The following is a 17,372-nucleotide window of genomic DNA, read 5'->3' as shown; positions in this document are numbered from 1 at the left end:
ATTAAAACTGACCTTTTCCAGTCCTTGGCCACTGCTGAGTTTTCCAAATTTGCTGGCATATTGAGTGCAGCACTTTCACAGCATCATCTTTCAGGATTTGGAATAGCTCAACTGGAATTCCATCACCTCCACTAGCTTTGTTCATAGTGATGCTTTCTAAGGCCCACTTGACTTCACATTCCAGGATGTCTGGCTCTAGGTGAGTGATCACACCATCGTGATTATCTGGGTCGTGAAGATCTTTTTTGTACAGTTCTTCTGTGTATTCTTGCCACCTCTTCTTAATATCTTCTGCTTCTGTTAGGTCCATCCCATTTATGTCCTTTATCGAGCCCATCTTTGCATGAAACGTTCCCTTGGTATCTCTAATTTTCTTGAAGAGATTGCTAGTCTTTCCCATTCTGTTGTTTTCCTCTATTTCTTTGCATTGATCGCTGAGGAAGGCTTTCTTATCTCTTCTTGCTAGTCTTTGGAACTCTGCATTCAGATGCTTGTATCTTTCCTTTTCTCCTTTGCTTTTTGCTTCTCTTCTTTTCACAGCTATTTGTAAGGCCTCCCCTGACAGCCATTTTGCTTTTTTGTATTTCTTTTCCATGGGGATGGTCTTGATCCCTGTCTCCTGTACAATGCCACGAACCTCATTCCATAGTTCATCAGGCACTCTATCTATCAGATCTAGGCCCTTAAATCTATTTCTCATTTCCACTGTATAATCATAAGGGATTTGATTTAGGTCATACCTGAATGGTCTAGTGGTTTTCCCTACTTTCTTCAATTTCAGTCTGAATTTGGCAATAAGGAGTTGATTATCTGAGCCACAGTCAGCTCCTGGTCTTGTTTTTGTTGACTGTATAGAGCTTCTCCATCTTTGGCTGCAAAGAATATAATCAATCTGATTTCGGTGTTGACCATCTGGTGATGTCCGTGTGTAGAGTCTTCTCTTGTGTTGTTGGAAGAGGGTGTTTGCTATGACCAGTGCATTTTCTTGGCAAAACTCTATTAGTCTTTGCCCTGCTTCATTGTGGCATAGAGTGACCAAAAAAAAAAAAAGAAAGAAGGAAGTTCTGAAATCCCAGAAGGTTTCAGCCAGAGGATGCCATGGTCACATAGCAAAACATCAGGTCATGGAGAGAGCAGGGAGGGGAAGCCAGATGGAGAAAATCAAATCTTCCAGTCATTTTGTTCTCAACTCCTGTGTTATTGGACTCTCTTTATTTTATTTCATTTTATTTTTTTGCAGGTTAACTGTCAGCGACAAGAAACTTAGCATTAGCTAGATATCTGAGAACCAGGATAGCGGTCTGATGACGCCAGCTAAAACCCTGGTTTCTCTCTTTAAATGTCCAAACAAAAGTAAAAGAAGATATTGTAATGCACAGTGAAAACTCGAAACGAGGTGGGGAAGGCCAGACAGGTTCCAGTGCCTGAGAAAGGACCCAGGGGCTGGTAAAGAGATTCTCTCCTCTGCTCTTGCTCTGGCTGCTAATACATATTTGCAGAGTGAATAAGGGAATGATTGGTTGTAGTTTAGAAACCTGTTGTGAAATCACACTATGAATCTGTCAGCTCAGCCTCCTTCTACCTCCCCCCACCTCGCCTCTCCTCATCTTGCCCCGCCCCTCTCCTCCCTTCCCACGTGATGGTGGAAATATGTGCTGCCTTCTATGGTAGGTCTGTAGACCAAGTCCTTTTCCCTACTTGCTGGCATGATTCCTCAAGATTAGTTAAGGCCAAAGTTATTACATTTCTATGTCTCCTGAAGGACACTGTAAATTGTTAGAGCTTCTTCTACTTAGACTACCTTAAACAAAGTTGAAAGACCTGTTTTGCCTCCTTTGCTCACTGTGAATCGCATTTGAATCGCATTTGTGAAACCCTGGGTGGTTGTGTGTGTGTGTGTGTGTGTTTATACATCCTATATCCGTATTTGAACTGATGGAGAGAAAAGCCCAGGACAAAATGAATAAATTCCCTCAACAGTCTCAAATTTTTCTTCAAATATAGAAACAGAGTTAATAAGTATTTAAAGTACTTGCAAAATACCTTAGTGAGAAGACTTTGATTAATTAAAATGAAGTTTTATGAGAATCTAATCTAAAATCGAAATGAATGTGTATTTCTGTTTCTATTTTTTAATGTACGTTCTCTAGAATGACTAGAAATATTTAATATTGTTAATATTTTTTAAGTCATGTATAATAAAGGCTTAGAAGCCTATCAACTAGAACAGCCATAAATCCACAAGATTTTTACAGAGCCCCCAGAACACTAGAAATTCTTCAAGATGATCCAGGTTCTAAGACATTATGTTTCCAAATCTTTTTTCTTGGTCATATACTTCAGCATTGTGGTTATCAGTTCTTTTCTTTATAGCTGCAAACACACAACAAAGTTTGATATTTTAGGAATCCATTGGAACAAGCTGTTTTGATTTTGTTAATTCTCATGACATTTCTTTTGTATAAGAAGAGAACTGTGCTACTTTCCTCTTCATGGGAAGTTAGGTTGACTCACACGCTTGAAAAAAAAAAAGAGCTTATTTTGTAAGTCTATCTTATAATTTCCTGTTTGTAGCATATTAAGTACTGATATTAAGACTTAGAAGAATCTTTACAAGTCACATAGGTGAGACCTCTTCGCTCTATGAGTCCTCTGGGCAGAGATCCTCCCCTTCTCCCCTTCCCCGGTATAGTAATCGGTGAATGATGTAAGGGGAAAATCATAGGTTTAAAGACATGCTCTTCTAAAGTAACTATCTGAAAGATAAAAGAGATGCTAGCCTACAAAATGGAACATAGCCACCTTTTAGAAGATTTGTGACGGATAGTAGTTTTAGTCCAAGTGCTAGCATCTCATCAGTTTGTCCCAATCTCTTGAACCTGTAGTTGAGCCAAAACTCTCCTGAGCCAAGCTTTCTCGCAAGATTTCCTGTACTTCCTGTTTCTATGTGAGCCAGAAATACCATGAGAATGACCTTCCTTGTGGTATTTCTGCACTTCTACCGTGGAATGAAGATAATCCCATATTGGGGAGAATTTTTGTTTTTACAGTACAGTATTTTTAATTTCCAAATATTCTAATGAAGAAGATTCCTCTTCGAAAATGAAAACTTGAGATGACATTTTCCTGGCCTTAATTTATTTTGACTATGAAGTATTCATGTTCAATGATTCAACATTTTGTAACTTCTCTAAGGTATTTTTACATGGAAATATGTAAAATTATATAAAGAATAGAGTGGAAACTTACATCCTAGGATTTTTTTTAAAAAGTCATTCTGAAAGGAACATGCAATAAAGAGTTATATTCTTAATACATTAGTGTATGTAACATATTATATCATATATTTGTTTTCTTTGTTCTTAACCCCTTTGTTCCAAGGGTCAGGATATCCTGATGCTAAGTACTATTACAAAATAACTGAACAAAAATAAAAATAGTCAAACACTTAGGAAACTCTTCGGTTGTTATGTCAAGGAAGTTTGTGACTGAGGAGTGAGTATAAGACACTATTCAGGAAATATGCTAATAGAGGACAGCAGCCTACATGTGCTTATTAAATAAAATTGTCTCAATTCTAGAGAGCTTGAATGCCACCAACCTGATGGAAGGGTAAGATAAGAACTGGGAGGGCTGTCAAAAATGGTAGAACTGTCAAACTGAGGCTTAAATCCCTTCATCTCTTAACAAAGAGAGAAGTTAAAAAAGGCACATCTTTCTCATAAGTGGGTCATTGATTCCTAATTGGGTTGTATGAATATCTGGTTAAAACAGGAAGAGCTGCTTGATCAATATTTTAATCATGAAACTCACAAGCAGCAGTGTCCTAAATGTGTTTTATTGTTGTTTCTTCTTTAGATGTTGACCCTTCTTTACCCATTACGAAAGGTTTGCCAGCGTACTTTTCCATCCAGAAGAAAGAAAAGCCACTTAATTCAGTGTAGAAAACTAAGCTTCTCACCCATGGGTTTAGAGGAATAATCATTATAACAATAACAACATGACAGTAGCTTTTGCTAGTTTCAACTTTTAAAACACGAGGTGAGGGAGATGAAAATAATACACACCCTACAATGATCCTTATCCTCTCCCCTAAAGAAACAGCAAATGATCGTGGGATAAAACAGCCCCAAAAGGAAAGCAGAACAGGAGCAACAGATTGTACATCAACAAAATAAAGTGCCAAGCAAAATAAAGCCCTTTGCAATGCTGAGACATGAAAAGGAAAGATGGGATTGTTACAATGACCTCCCCAAGAAAATAGGAGTTAGCCACGTGAATGTCCAAGTTCAAATTGCTCCTACCAACCCCATTTGCTGGCAAAATACCACCTCACTTTCATTTGTGTCAGGGCTTTTCACACTAGCTCCAGGGGACAACCCCTCTGCTGTGCGAGTTCTCACTTCTAGGCTGAACGCCTCAATCTCTGAACCTCGGGATCCAAGACAGGCGGCCCCAGATTGTCCTCAACTCAACCACTGTCAGGTGGGGGGTGCCGTTTGTGGCCCAAATGTCATGTCCCCAGCGTTCTATCTCTGGAAAGTGAATCTTCGACACCTTCTTTTTGCTGTCATGTATGTCCCCAGTGGATCTGCTTTAAAATTATTATTCCATCCCAAGCGATGTGTCCAGGCTTTGCAACCTCACCGCACGTTTGCATGAGGATCTGGATACTTCCCCAAGTCACTTCTTTCAAAGTTAGCTCTGGAATGTGATTCACTGTTATTTCCCTTCCAGCCAAAGGGCAGCTGAGGTTACAAAGGGATTGGACTAATAGTCCAAAATTCAGTTAAGTTTGCTGAGAACCAAGTGACAGCGGAGAGGGAGAGTTATGGGGGAGGGGAGTGTGTGAACTGTGGTCCTGGGGAGCAACCCAAGACCTTTCGAATAACCCCAACTCAGTGCAGACTGTGGTGGACCGGCAAGGTGGCCCCCGGCCAGACCTTCCAGAAAGGAGCAGCTGCGAACCGGTCCTGCCAGTGCTCAGCCTCCCCTGTTTTCTCCTTGAGGGCTGGAGCTGGGGAAACTTCTAGGTTTCCTGCACCACGAGGGTGACTCCTTACCTGACACCTTCAGGTAACTGGCCTCTGGAGTACCCCTCTGAGAGGCTGGCAAAGGGGAGTCCCCCACCTCTTGGCCTGAAGTCCTTAAGGGCTAAACAAGCCACTTGACAAACTTTGACAAGCACCAAAAGAGAACTGAGAACAAATAAATCGGAAGAAGATAAAAAGCAAAGGCTAAAACCTCAATGGCTTTTTTTTTCCCCCTCTGCTGTCGTTCCAGCTGTAGCCTGGGATTAATTAAGTGCTGCGAAGTCAGTGCCTGAGAGAGAAGAGGGGAAAATGCTTTCTCTCTCTAAGGAAGGAGGACAGGAACCATTCTCACCAGTGAGAAACCTTGGGAAGTGAGTCGCTCTCGTCGTCAGTGTTTGTGGAGGGACTGGAAGGACAGGGGGGCTGTGCCAGGCTGGAGGAGGCTTGCCTTTCCGAAGCTGGAGAGGATTTTCCGGGGCTTCGCCTTCCCCTGCCTGGGAAGAATTTCCCCTCTGGTAGCAGCAGCCGCCGCCGCGGCGGCAGCAGCAGCAGCAGCAGCCCGACCTCCTCTTCTGGGGACCAGGGCAGAATGCCTGTGCTCGAGCGCTATTTCCACTCGGCAGAGCTGGGCAGAAGGTGGACGGCCCCAGAAGGTGAGCTGCCCGCCCCCCTGGGCAGCCGGCCGGGGTGCCAGCAGGGGCCGCTGCCCTGGGACTTGCCAGAGATGATCAGGATGGTAAAGCTGGTCTGGAAATCCAAAAGTGAGCTGCAGGCGACCAAACAGAGAGGCATTCTGGAGAATGAAGATGCTCTCCACAGCATTCCAGGTAAATGGACTGGGAGGTGTGAGAGGTACCAGGGCCAAGTCTGAGGACTTTCAAGTCCTTCCTTGGAGAGCCCAAGATATAAAAATGGGAAAAGGAAGGAAGGCAAACTGTACAGCGTAGGGCCCGAGGGCTGTGATTAATGAATGTTTGTTCTTTTATTGAAATGCATCTTAAAATTAAGAGTGATGTGGCAGGAGGAGCACGAATAGTGGAAAATCAAGAAATCTGGGATCTGGGCTTAAGCTGTCATTTGATTGTCCCGTGGCTTAAGTGAAATTTCCTAAGCTGCAGTCCTGATAAGGAAGGGAAGAAATTGGGCACTTTTTAATGTCTATCGTGTCTCTGCAATTGCTTGTTGATAAGCCAGTTGTCTCTGAGAGAATATTCTTCTTAGGTTGCTTTTTTGTAATGCTTTATGCAAAGTAAAATATATTTTCTCATTTTCTCATGGTTTACATGCTGTAAACCATGTATTCATGTTTCCAGGAATGAGTTTGAGCTGAAAATTTTTTATGTCGTGAGAAACTTGATAAACTGCCTTGCCTCAATTTCCCCTTTTGACAAATGACGATAATACAAATTTCCCCATTGATATTAGGAAAATTCAGCTCACAAATGTGGAAATGATGATTCATAGGAGCTTTGTCACGTTATAAGAATGTGCTGTGTTTGGGACAGTTGAGAAGAACTTTGCTATATTTTTAACAGTGGGGACCACACCACAAACACATCTAGGATCCCTTTGGAGGATCCCAAGGGACTCTGATAAACCGTCAACTAAAAATGCCGGGTGTGCTTTTCCTTAGGGAATATGTTGGTAGATATTTGGAAAGTGGTGGTTCACTTTAGAAGAACGAATATGAGCATGTGTTTATGCATTTGAAGTCTTGGCTAGCCTGATGAGTGGAATCCTGACATGCCATTGGTGGTGAGAGATGGGGAACTAGATGGAAAAGCTATACCAAAAATTACCTCTTCTTCTCATGGAAAGAGACTAGAAAATCAAAGCTCAGCTAATTTTGTTTTTAATCACTTATGCAGAAACTTTTTAAAGTTGCCTAATAATCTAAAGAGAACACTATTAAAAAATAATGCTCTGGGCAAGAGGAAAACAGATTTGAAAGGAATTAAAAACAAAAAGTGTTGGTCTCTAGTAAACAATGAATACTTAGGAAAGAGAAGGAAACCCATGAGACTGAGGTTTATGTGGCATTTGGGAGATGGATGCCCAAGGAAATGGGTCTTGGTCAGAAAAAATGAGGTAATGCTAAAGCCATCCCATATTTCATGTGAATTCAAGAAAAATGGAAAAACCCACCTGGGCAGAAAACTTAACTATGACACTTCAACTTTAACCACTCTTGGTTTGTTTCAGTCTAGTGAATGATTAAAATGCATATTTCAAATTACAACTTTGGTAAACTACTTAATCTAACAGATGTTAGTTTGTCTGTAGAGATATGTGTATATTATTATTTATATTATGTGCTAGTGGGCATCTAATTCCTGAAAAAGCAATACTATAGAGAGAAAACAAAAGCCCTACAACGTTTTATCACTTAAAGTTACATTTTTCTGGATGTTGTGAAGTTGAGCTAAATGAGTCTCAGTGTGCCCGCGGGCCCCTAACCTCTCGCTCAGTGCAATATAGATCAGTGCCCATGCCGGTTCCCAGGGAGGCTGCTCCCTCCTCTGCTGGTACCCTCGTCCTGCCTGCCAGGAAGCAAGATATATTTCAGCACCTCCCCAAAAGCTGCCTGTTTGCCTTCTCTTCTTCCTTCCCTGCCTCCCCAGCCTCATGGAGACGATGGACTCACAGTTTCTGACATGGACAGAAAGCCATTTTTCATCCGTATACGCAGCATGAGTCCATATGATGAAGCCTTAAAGGCAAGTTGCTTCACTTTCCAAATTGTCTTAGTCGTTCTCTCATCTTGTTTCTGAGGCTGTGTTTCCTCCTCTCATCAAGTGCTCTGTACCATTCTCACCCTACCAGCATGGTGGTGAGGGACTCAGGAGCATGTGTAGATTATTTCCAAAAGCCTGGCATCTTTCTCTTTTTACAAGGACTTGGTTTAAACTGGCTTCAGGTTGTGTACGGCGTTCAAGTAGAAGGTTCTTCAAAAAACACCAAGCCAACCTCATGCTCTCTTGCTGTCCCTCTCTGTCTTTCTCAGATCTGACCCTAGCCTCAGAATCTTCAGACAATTTAGAAATACTTTGACAAAATAGAATAATCTCTGTTCCTCCACAGAAATTGCCCCTAAGACTTACCTTATGCTTGGAATGTCTTTTTGACATAGGCAATTGAAAATTTTCATTAAACCTACAAAATCCAGCTCACACATCCCTTTCTTTGCAATGGCTTTTCTGCTCTCCACCCCCACCCCTAAATAGTCCCCCACAGGCATCTATTCCCTCTCTTTCACTCTCTTTACCTGTAAGAACTTCACATATTGCATTTCTAGTACACAATGTTGGCCATGCTAGTAACAAAAAACAGGAAAATTAAATACCATAACATTCTATGTGTATTTCAACTGTGTGATAACAGATAAATAAGTTTACATTTCTAAAAACCATGAAACTGCAGGAATTCTGAAGAGAATCAACAGTCTAGAGAACTTTAGAGACTGAAGTCACCGTTTCTTAGTAAACTGAATTTAACAGTAAAAGTTCTGGCTTTTCTTTTCCTTAATGAAGGACATTATTATTTGTACTCGTACTTCTTAGTCCAGACTGGAACTTTGTTTCATAAGTGAAATAGAAAAGTGCTCGGAGATTTTGCTTAGGTAATAAAGGGAGAAAACAAAAGGATTTGTGGAAAGATAAATGCATACATAAGTTTTCATGAGAAATATTTAAGATGAAGTACACTGAACTGTGAGTGATGGAAGACAGAGAGGAACAAGGTCTCCTGAAGACAGCAAGCAAGTTCTACAGAGGAGGTCATACATGGGAATATCTTTGCTAGAGACTAATGCAACTTTTACAGCAATGGGTTGGATTTTGTTTGTTTTTTAAGTCTTTATTTAACAGGAAAGGACCAAAGGGTAAATAGCACAGAAGTACTAATTTTTACTCTTTGGAGTATAATTGCTTTGCTAATGTTTCTGCTATACATCAGCCTGAGTCAACTACACGTGTACATTTATCCCCTCCCTCTTAAGCCTCCCTCCCACCTCCCATCCCAACCCTCTAGGTCATCACAGAGCACTAAGCTGAGCTCTTTGTGCTATACAGCAGCTTCCACTAGCTATCTGTTCTACACATGGTCATGTGTATGAATCAATGCTACTCTCTCATTTGGTCCCACCCTCTCCTTCCCACCCACTCCCCTCCACCCTCCAACCCTCATCCCCGTGTCCAGAAGACTGGTCTTAAAAAAAAAAAAAGGTTGGGGGAGGGAATGGGGGTTGATAGGAGAAAGAGAGAGTCTGAGCTTCACACATCTCAGGGTGTGCTTCTAGGCATGGCCCCAGGAGCTGGACAATTGGCAGAGGCGCTGCTTGCCCCAGAGAGGGACTCGGAATGTATCGGCATGCTCAGATTTGGAGTTTTATCTCAGTTCCTTAACTTGTACCCAAGTATTTAATCTTATTAACACTCATCATTTCCCCTTTATGAAGCAAATGAAGGATGCCCTAATTGTCTAGTTAACACAAACGGGACAAATAGTAATTTAGAGACTAAACAACTTGTCCAGATTTTCACATTGTGTCAGAATCAGACCATCTCAATCTTCCTAACGCTAGTCCATAAAACTAAGGTGATCAGGACACAAGCTGGGTAATTTAAATTTAAGCCAAGACGTTGTTTTATGGATTATATATTGATGAGCAAACATGGGGATTCGGGAGGCAAGATGAACCTTGGTCCAAGCAGAAAAAATAAAATTACCATGCAAAATAAGTCAAAGAATTGTGCCTCCTTTACATTTTTAAACTCATTTGTGGGCTTCAGGTTTAAGTCAAGTTTCCAGTGCTGGGAAGATTCCCAGGGGGAGATGCCCCATCTATTATCAGTAGAAAATAAGCTTTCAAGCATGGTGGTGAGAGCATGCCCAGAAGAGGGGAGAGGGGAGTGGAGAGAAGTAAGGACAGAGAATAAATAAACGGTTTCTTAAATGCTGTTGAGTGCAAATATTATTCTAATTGTGATTCTAGTCAGCAGCTTAAGACTAGACATCCCGTAGCAGGACTTGGTCTTAGTTGAATAAATAATTTGATTTCAGAATTCAACCAAATAACTGCAAGCTCTGCAGCTTGTAACTTACCTTTCATTTTGATATCTATGGTCTAAATTTTACATTATGTTTTACTTATTCATTAAGCTTGTTTCCATTTCAATAACCTTTGGTTACAGAGATATATAAAACATACACCTCCCTCAAGAAGAAAAAAGCATTCATTTCCCCCATAGCCATTATAACTTGTCCTGTCTTCAAGGAGAATAAAAATATCAGAAATTTGCTTTATACTGAGCCCTGAAAATCGAATGACTTCAGAAGAGAAAATATCTAAAAACAATTCACTGATTCCAGAAAGTAAAATTCAAATTGACAAAGGGGCTAGTTTTGAATATCTCAAGTATCAATCATGATATACATTAAATATGTTGAAGATTGAAATTTTTATTATTATACAACAAGGAGCATTTATTAGACTGTAATATATACCAGGGGCTGTGGTAAGTGCCAGAGATTCACAGAGCAATCAAACTTAATAGAAGAACAATTATGAATTTATGAATCAGAATTCCATCTAGAGCTTCTCTTTGAAAACAAGCATTTGTTAACTTAAACCTCTATGTCAACCAAAGTATTGGCTATAAAAACTGGCCAGTAAAATTCAAAAACTCTAGTAAAAAATTCAAGCATACTTTCAAATACTCCTCATTATTAATGATTTCATTCAAAGCAGGACAAATTGCTTTGATCGAAGAATCAATTAGTCTTAATGGTAGATAACTTGACATTAATCCATAGCATTTTTCTGTGTTCTTGTAGACATTAGCCTCCTCTCAATCTGCTGTTGTTGTTTAGTCGCTAAGTCATGTCCGACTCCTTTGTGACCCCGGGGATGGTAGCCCACCAGGCTCCTCTGTCCATGGGATTTACCAGGCAAGAATACTGGAGAGGGCTGCCATTTTCTTCTCCAGGGAATCTTCGCAACCCAGAGATCAAATCCACATCTCCTGCATTGGCAGGCAGATTCTTTACCACTGAGCCACTAGGGAAGGCCACTCAATCTGTAGCTACTGGATAATAATCATTGACAAGTCAATCCAGTCTTTAAATGTGAATGCAAAACTGAATGAAAACTGAGACACATCATCTCACTTTGAACTAAACCTGTTCTTCATCTGACTTCCTAGTTTTCATAAGTGGCATCATGCCCACAGAAACCCAGATTCAAAACTTCTCCCTTCAGCTCTCCACATCCAGTTGTCTCCAAGTCCATAAAATAAGTTAAGAGTACTTAAACTTTTTAAAAGTTTAAGACCTGCCTCTCTGTTGTGAACTGTGTAAACTGTACAAATTACTTCACTTTTCTGCGCCTCCATTTCCCCTCCTTTACAAAAGAGAGTTAAAACAGCAACCTCTGCAAAAGGTGAGGATTAAATGAGACGGTATAAAAAAGTACCTAAAAAAGAGCCCGTATCCTACCCCATGCTCAATACGTGTTCACTGTCATAATTGTTGATATTGCTGCTGTTTCCTCAACAACTTACATCCATTGCTTTCTTTCTATTCCATTACATGACCCTGAGCTAAACCTCAGGTTGTTTGGTCTCTTATCTTCCAATAGCCTCCAACGCCAGTACTCTCTTTGCGCCCCTTCTTTGTCCTCCGTCATTTAGATAAATAACATCAAAAGAAAAATCAGAATACACCCCCTTTCAAAATCATTCAGTGATTTTCCATTGCCTATGAAGATAATCCAAATTCTATTATTCTGCATCCAAAGCTCTCCATACTCTGAAACTAGCTCACTTTCCCCACCTTATTTGTCATTATTGCCCTCTAAGCCCTTGTATCGGAGAAGGCAATGGCACCCCACTCCAGTACTTTTGCCTAGAAAATCCCATGGGTGGAGGAGCCTGGTAGGCTGCAGTCCATGGGGTCGCTAGAGTCAGACACGACTGAGCGACTTCCCTTTCACTTTTCACTTTCATGCATTGGAGAAGGAAATGGCAACCCACTCCAGTGTTCTTGCCTGGAGAATCCCAGGGACAGGAAGCCTGGTGGGCTGCCGTCTCTGGGGTCGCACAGAGTCGGACACGACTGAAGCGACCTAGCAGCAGCAGCAGCAGCAAGCCCTTGTATTCCACTGTGACAGGACAAGCATCCCACAGCCTCCAACTTGCTTTCTGCTTTCATTGCAAATGCCTAAGATTACTTTACTTGCCTCCATATCCCCAATTCCTGTTATCAATGAAGACCACACTCATGTGCCATACCCCCCACACAGCCTCTCTTGAGGTCACCAAGGAAATATGCCTTTCTCTTCTGAAGTCTTACTGAACTTTCTTGGTATTTATTTCACAGGCAAATCACTTTTTTATTTTATTATAATTAATGTGTATTTTCTTCCTCCCCTCCTAGATTTTCAGGTTTTTGAGAAGCTAGAGAACATTCTATTTTCTTTGTGTTCTCCCTAGCATCTTTCACATGTCAGCTGCTCAATACACTTTGATAAGTGAAAAAAAGGAAAATTATCAGAAGGAATAAAATAGCTTACAAGTTGCCATTAAATACATGAATGAACTTTTTTTCTAGGCACAGATTACTTAAGAAATATGAATTCTAGCTCTTCCTTTTAATGGAATTATTTTTAAACTTATGTTCTGGCAGAAGATCAGGATTAGTCATTACAGCTTTTAAAGGAAAAGAAAAGAATACACAAGAGTGAATTTCAAAACCATTAAAAAGGTATAAAGTATGTGCAGAACTCATATGAGACAGTTCTCTTTCATATAGAGGAGTTGTCATGTACTGATAATTATCAAATTTTAGAGTAAATGCATGTAAATTATGCCTGCTTTTATATACTTTTAGAATAATTACTCTGTTCATGAATCTTGGAACATTTTACATCAACTAAAGTTTCAAAAGTTGCTTCTTTTACAGATAACACTCTGTATATTCCTCAACGTAATTTCAAAAATAGAATGCAGAACGTGTGTGTTTACCCGGTTCTACAAATGAGCTTTTGAGGGGATGAAGCTGAATGAAGGATGTTATTCCCACGTCCTCTGCTCTTTGCCTAGAAACAGCTTCTTTTTTCTTTTTTTCTCTCTCTTTTTTAAAACAAGGCTGGTTTCACTGGACAGCAAAACTTTGACTTTTGTATCTAATTTCTAGAAGGAAAACATTAGAAACTTTATTGTTAAAAGACCGAAAGCTCCAGGTTATTTATTAACTCACAGAAGTAGCTGAAAGTGTGTGCTCTCTTCTATTACGGGATTATTTTCTCTCTTTGATTATCAGTACACTTCAAAGTACATGGTAGGTACATATCACCATATCAAAAATATGATACAGAGCAAAGCTCAAAGTACTTGTGACTTAACACAGTGCACTGGCCTGGATGTACTCACAATGGAGACCTTGTTCTTTGTTTTTCTGTTTATGACTCTCTGCCTTTCCATGTATTTGTATTTAGAATTGACTTTCATCTGTGTGTGTGTGCTCAGTTGCACTGGATTCTTTGCATTGTGACCCCATGGACTGTAGCCTACCAGGCTCCTCTGATGGGATTTCCCAGGTGAGACTACTGGAGAGGGTTGCCATTTCCTCATCCATGGGATCGTCCTGACTCAGGGATCAAACCTGTGTCTCCTGCATTTCAGGCAGATTTTTTTACTGCTGAGCCACTGGGGAAGCCCTAAAATATTAAGAGGTCACTTCAAGAGTTTGGATTTGTATCTGTATACTTGTCTCAAATTTCCTCAAACTACAAACTTATCAGAGACCCTTGCTTCAGAGTACTTCTCACCTAAAACAATACACATGGCATGGTATTTTATAAATTATAAAGTGAGCCCCTGTCCTGAGCATTTTGTTATTACTATGTGTGCTTAGTCACTCAGTCATGTCTGACTCTTGCAACCCCATGGCCTGTACCCTGCCAGGCTCCTCTGTCCATGGTATTCTCCAGGCAAGAATACTGGAATGGGTTGCCATTTCCTTCTCCAGGGACCTACATCTCCTGCACTGGAGTCAGACTCTACTGACTGAACTATGAGAGAAGCCTTCTATTACTATAGAAGAAACTATAGGTTACCATCTTCATCAGTAGTAATAAGATAAAACCTAAAAGTCAGCCTTGTGTGCAACTGAAAAGCATAATTGACAAGACAAAGCAGGGTTTAGTTGTATATGGTCTTAAAAGTGAGTCCAAGGGGCCACGCCTACTCCAGAAAACAAAATCCCTGGAGATAAAATGATAAATTTTGAAAGATATTGAGTAGCATGCTATTGCATGTACCTGGTAGTAGAAATTGGAAGGTGGAAAAGCCAAAAAATTGTAAAATAAAATCAGATGAGAGATATAATAGGAATGAATACAGATCTTTGGTTAACGTATTGAAAAAGAAAATTAAATAGTCAAGGGTAATAAGACATATAATGTAATCATTAGAAGTTTCCCATTGAATCCCCAAATGTTCCTCAACCTCTGGAATTAAAGCCAAAGCACAAGATTCTCTTTCTTGCTTCCTTCTCCATCTTTTTTTTTTTTTTTTGGCATGGCACACAAATATTAATATCTCACAGAAATCTATAGACTTGATGAACACTTCATAAAATCCCAAAACATACTCATTTAGAGGATTTCTGACAAAAATTTCATTCAAAAATTAGGATTTTCTGAAGAAAATGACTGAGAAAGAAAAGACAAGGGAACAGGTAAAGCCAATCATAGGGCACCAAGGAGAAGGTAGAAAAATGAGGTCACTGCAGAAAAATTGGATCCAACTATAAGAAAGTGTTAGTCGCTCAGTTGTGTCCAACTCTTCGTGACTCCATGGACTGTAGCCTGCCAGGTTCCTCTGCCCTTGGAATTCTCCAAGCAAGAATACTGGAGTGGGTTGCATTCCCTCCTCCAGGGGATATTCCCAACCCAGGGATCGAACATGGGTCTCCTGCATTGCAAGCAGATTCTTTACCATCTGAACCACCAGGGAAGTAGCTAAACATAAGAAGTATAATCAAAAACACATACAGAAATAAAGAGGAAACCAGTCACTGTTAAAAACATTTGTCACAGGGATCTCACATTTCTACATTCAAAGGTAAAATAAATGTACCCTGTTTCTTTTCTTCCCCTAAAAAATCTTCCTCTTGAACCCACCCTAATGAGGGGTAAGAAAATTTGAACTCGTTAACAAGGTGGTGGCCAGTATCTTTTGGATGAAGGGACTTCTTTTGGATAAATACTTCCCTCCCCTGCTCCTCTCCAGGGTGCTCTCTCGTGGCTGTGTCTCAGGTTCCCACACATTCATCTGAATGTTTCAACCACACGCAAGGCAAAGTGCCAATCTGAGACAGGGAACCATGTCCATCTGACCACTGGGCCCTGTCTGGTTCTCCTCCCTACAGTTCTCCAGCGTGTCAGGAGTAGATGGCCTTACTCTGTGCCATAGCACCTTTCCCAAGAGGAGGAAGCTTCAGTGTTAAAGAGACAAGGAACCATATCCACAGCCTACCTCTCAGTGTTAGTGAGATCTGATAAACGAGAGTGCCAGAGGTTAAAGCATCTGCCTGCAATGCGGGAGACCCAGGTTTGATCCCTGGTTCAGGAAGGTACCCTGGAGAAGGAAATGACAACCCATTCCAGTATTCTTACCTGGAGAATCTCATGGACAGAGGAGCCTGGTAGGCTAGAGTCCACGGGGTCGCACAGAGTCGGACACGACTAAGGGGACTTCAATTCACTTTATCTTTTCACAAGAGCCAATTCTTAAGATCATTGTTCTGCCACAAACTCACACACACACACACACACAGCTTTACTCTGATGAAATGATGAATAGTGACTCCTTCTTTTTCTTTTCCCTCTTACTACAGTATTCCTAACCATACCCAGTGGATGCCTCTGGTGAGGTGGATGGGGAAGATACACACAAGAGGGTGCAAAAGAAAACTCACATTGATCTATTTCCAAAAATGTGATCTCCTTTATGCACTGTTTGTGCTACCATGTGCTGAGCCCTATACTTGAGAACTGCCTACTCAATATTATTTATTTTAGTTACATTCCCACGCATGTGCTGAGTCCAATCATTCTCCCCTTTCTACTCCCTCTCTCTCTTAAAATATGCTCGTGCATTTCAGCAACCATCTCAGGACTCTGACACAGAAAGGTTCAACTGAATGATCATAATGCATGAAACAGGATGCCTACAAGTCACACTTTTCTGATCAGGTTCCCTGTTGAAAGCTGAAGTTTTATATCTGATGCAAATTGAAATTGTTGTCATAATCATACAGGCATTGTACTCAGCTCAGGTCTGATACATTATCACTGCTTGAATATGCTAATTGGAAATTTCAGAGAGTTGTTTTTCTCCTTTCTCTGCACCTTGCCCCTAGGGAGAAGATTAGGTTGGAGGGCACTGGGAGAAGTGTATTGATATGAAGAGCAGGAAGGTTACATATTATAAGAGGGGTCCTTATTTTTTCCAGTGTTGTAATGGGAACCATTATTGCCTCCTCCTTGGTAGCTGATACTGTTTCTCTTTCTCTGTCCTATCTACACCTCACTTGAGGTTGAGATACATCTTTTGTGCCCTCGTTATCTCTTTTGAATAGTAGTTGAGTTCTGTGATGTTTTTCTTGGAGTAGTACTTAATTCTACAATAGAACAAAAGAAAATATTTCCTTGTCAATTAAATCAGTATAAAAATCAAGAACTGTGAATTCACAGGACTTATAAACTCTAAAGCAGGTGATTTCTACCCTCTTTAATCCTAAATGCCCTATTCTTTGATTTGGTGATCATGCACCTAAAATGTGAACAGGTAGAATTAGACTAAAACAAATTTGGCATTGAAAACATTTTTGAAAATATTTTGAACACTCCAAAAATAATAAGAACCATTCTAGGAGGTCACAGAATGGAAAATGATGTTTTAATATTATGAACAAATATCTAGCTTATTCTACAATGCAATAAGCATCAGTTGAGTGGGAATGTATTCCCCATTTAGAAATAGAAGAAACTGAGACCTATATTTACTGGTTGTTTATTCAAGATACTCAGAAAGCGAAGTAAGTGATTCAAATTTCTAGGTTTATTCAATTATTTAATTGAACAACTATCTTCTGAGTGTCTACTCAGTGCACAGCATTGTAACTGTACCTGGGAGGAACGCAGAATGAAATGAGATTACAACCTGTTAGAAAATACAGGTCTATAAACAAGTTACTGATATTGAGGTAGAATGGCATATGTTTTAAGATATAGTAGAGATAATACTCTGTAGAAACACTGAAGAAGGACCAAGT

The 17,372-nt window shown here is 40.3% G+C and overlaps 1 protein-coding gene and 1 long non-coding RNA gene across 4 annotated transcripts in view; one reads left to right on the top strand and one right to left on the bottom strand.

Moving 5' to 3' along the window:
* LOC104991675 overlaps window positions 1–5,467 on the bottom strand; it is an 11,381-nt gene extending 5,914 nt beyond the window's left edge. Inside the window, exon 1 of the long non-coding RNA XR_825630.1 lies at window positions 5,386–5,467. This is a non-coding gene — a long non-coding RNA (uncharacterized LOC104991675). The remainder of the gene's footprint in view (window positions 1–5,385) is intronic.
* The window catches only part of PDE7B (phosphodiesterase 7B), a 352,599-nt gene that overhangs the window by 178,733 nt on the left and 156,494 nt on the right, over window positions 1–17,372 (top strand). Inside the window, exon 1 of one of the 3 annotated variants that reach the window (XM_010844248.1) lies at window positions 5,392–5,860. The exons of the other annotated variants lie outside the window; for them this stretch is intronic. Coding sequence (XP_010842550.1) covers window positions 5,623–5,860 — 238 coding nt within the window. The 5' untranslated portion in view covers window positions 5,392–5,622. Of the gene's footprint in view, window positions 1–5,391; window positions 5,861–17,372 lie in introns of those variants that run through there. 3 annotated transcript variants of the gene reach the window in all.

This window comes from Bison bison, unplaced genomic scaffold (assembly GCF_000754665.1).
Source record: "Bison bison bison isolate TAMUID 2011002044 unplaced genomic scaffold, Bison_UMD1.0 scf7180017864198, whole genome shotgun sequence".
In the NCBI taxonomy this organism is placed as follows: domain Eukaryota; kingdom Metazoa; phylum Chordata; class Mammalia; order Artiodactyla; family Bovidae; genus Bison; species Bison bison.
The sequence above is the reverse complement of the archived record's forward strand: the minus strand, read 5'-3'. Positions and strand labels throughout refer to the sequence as shown.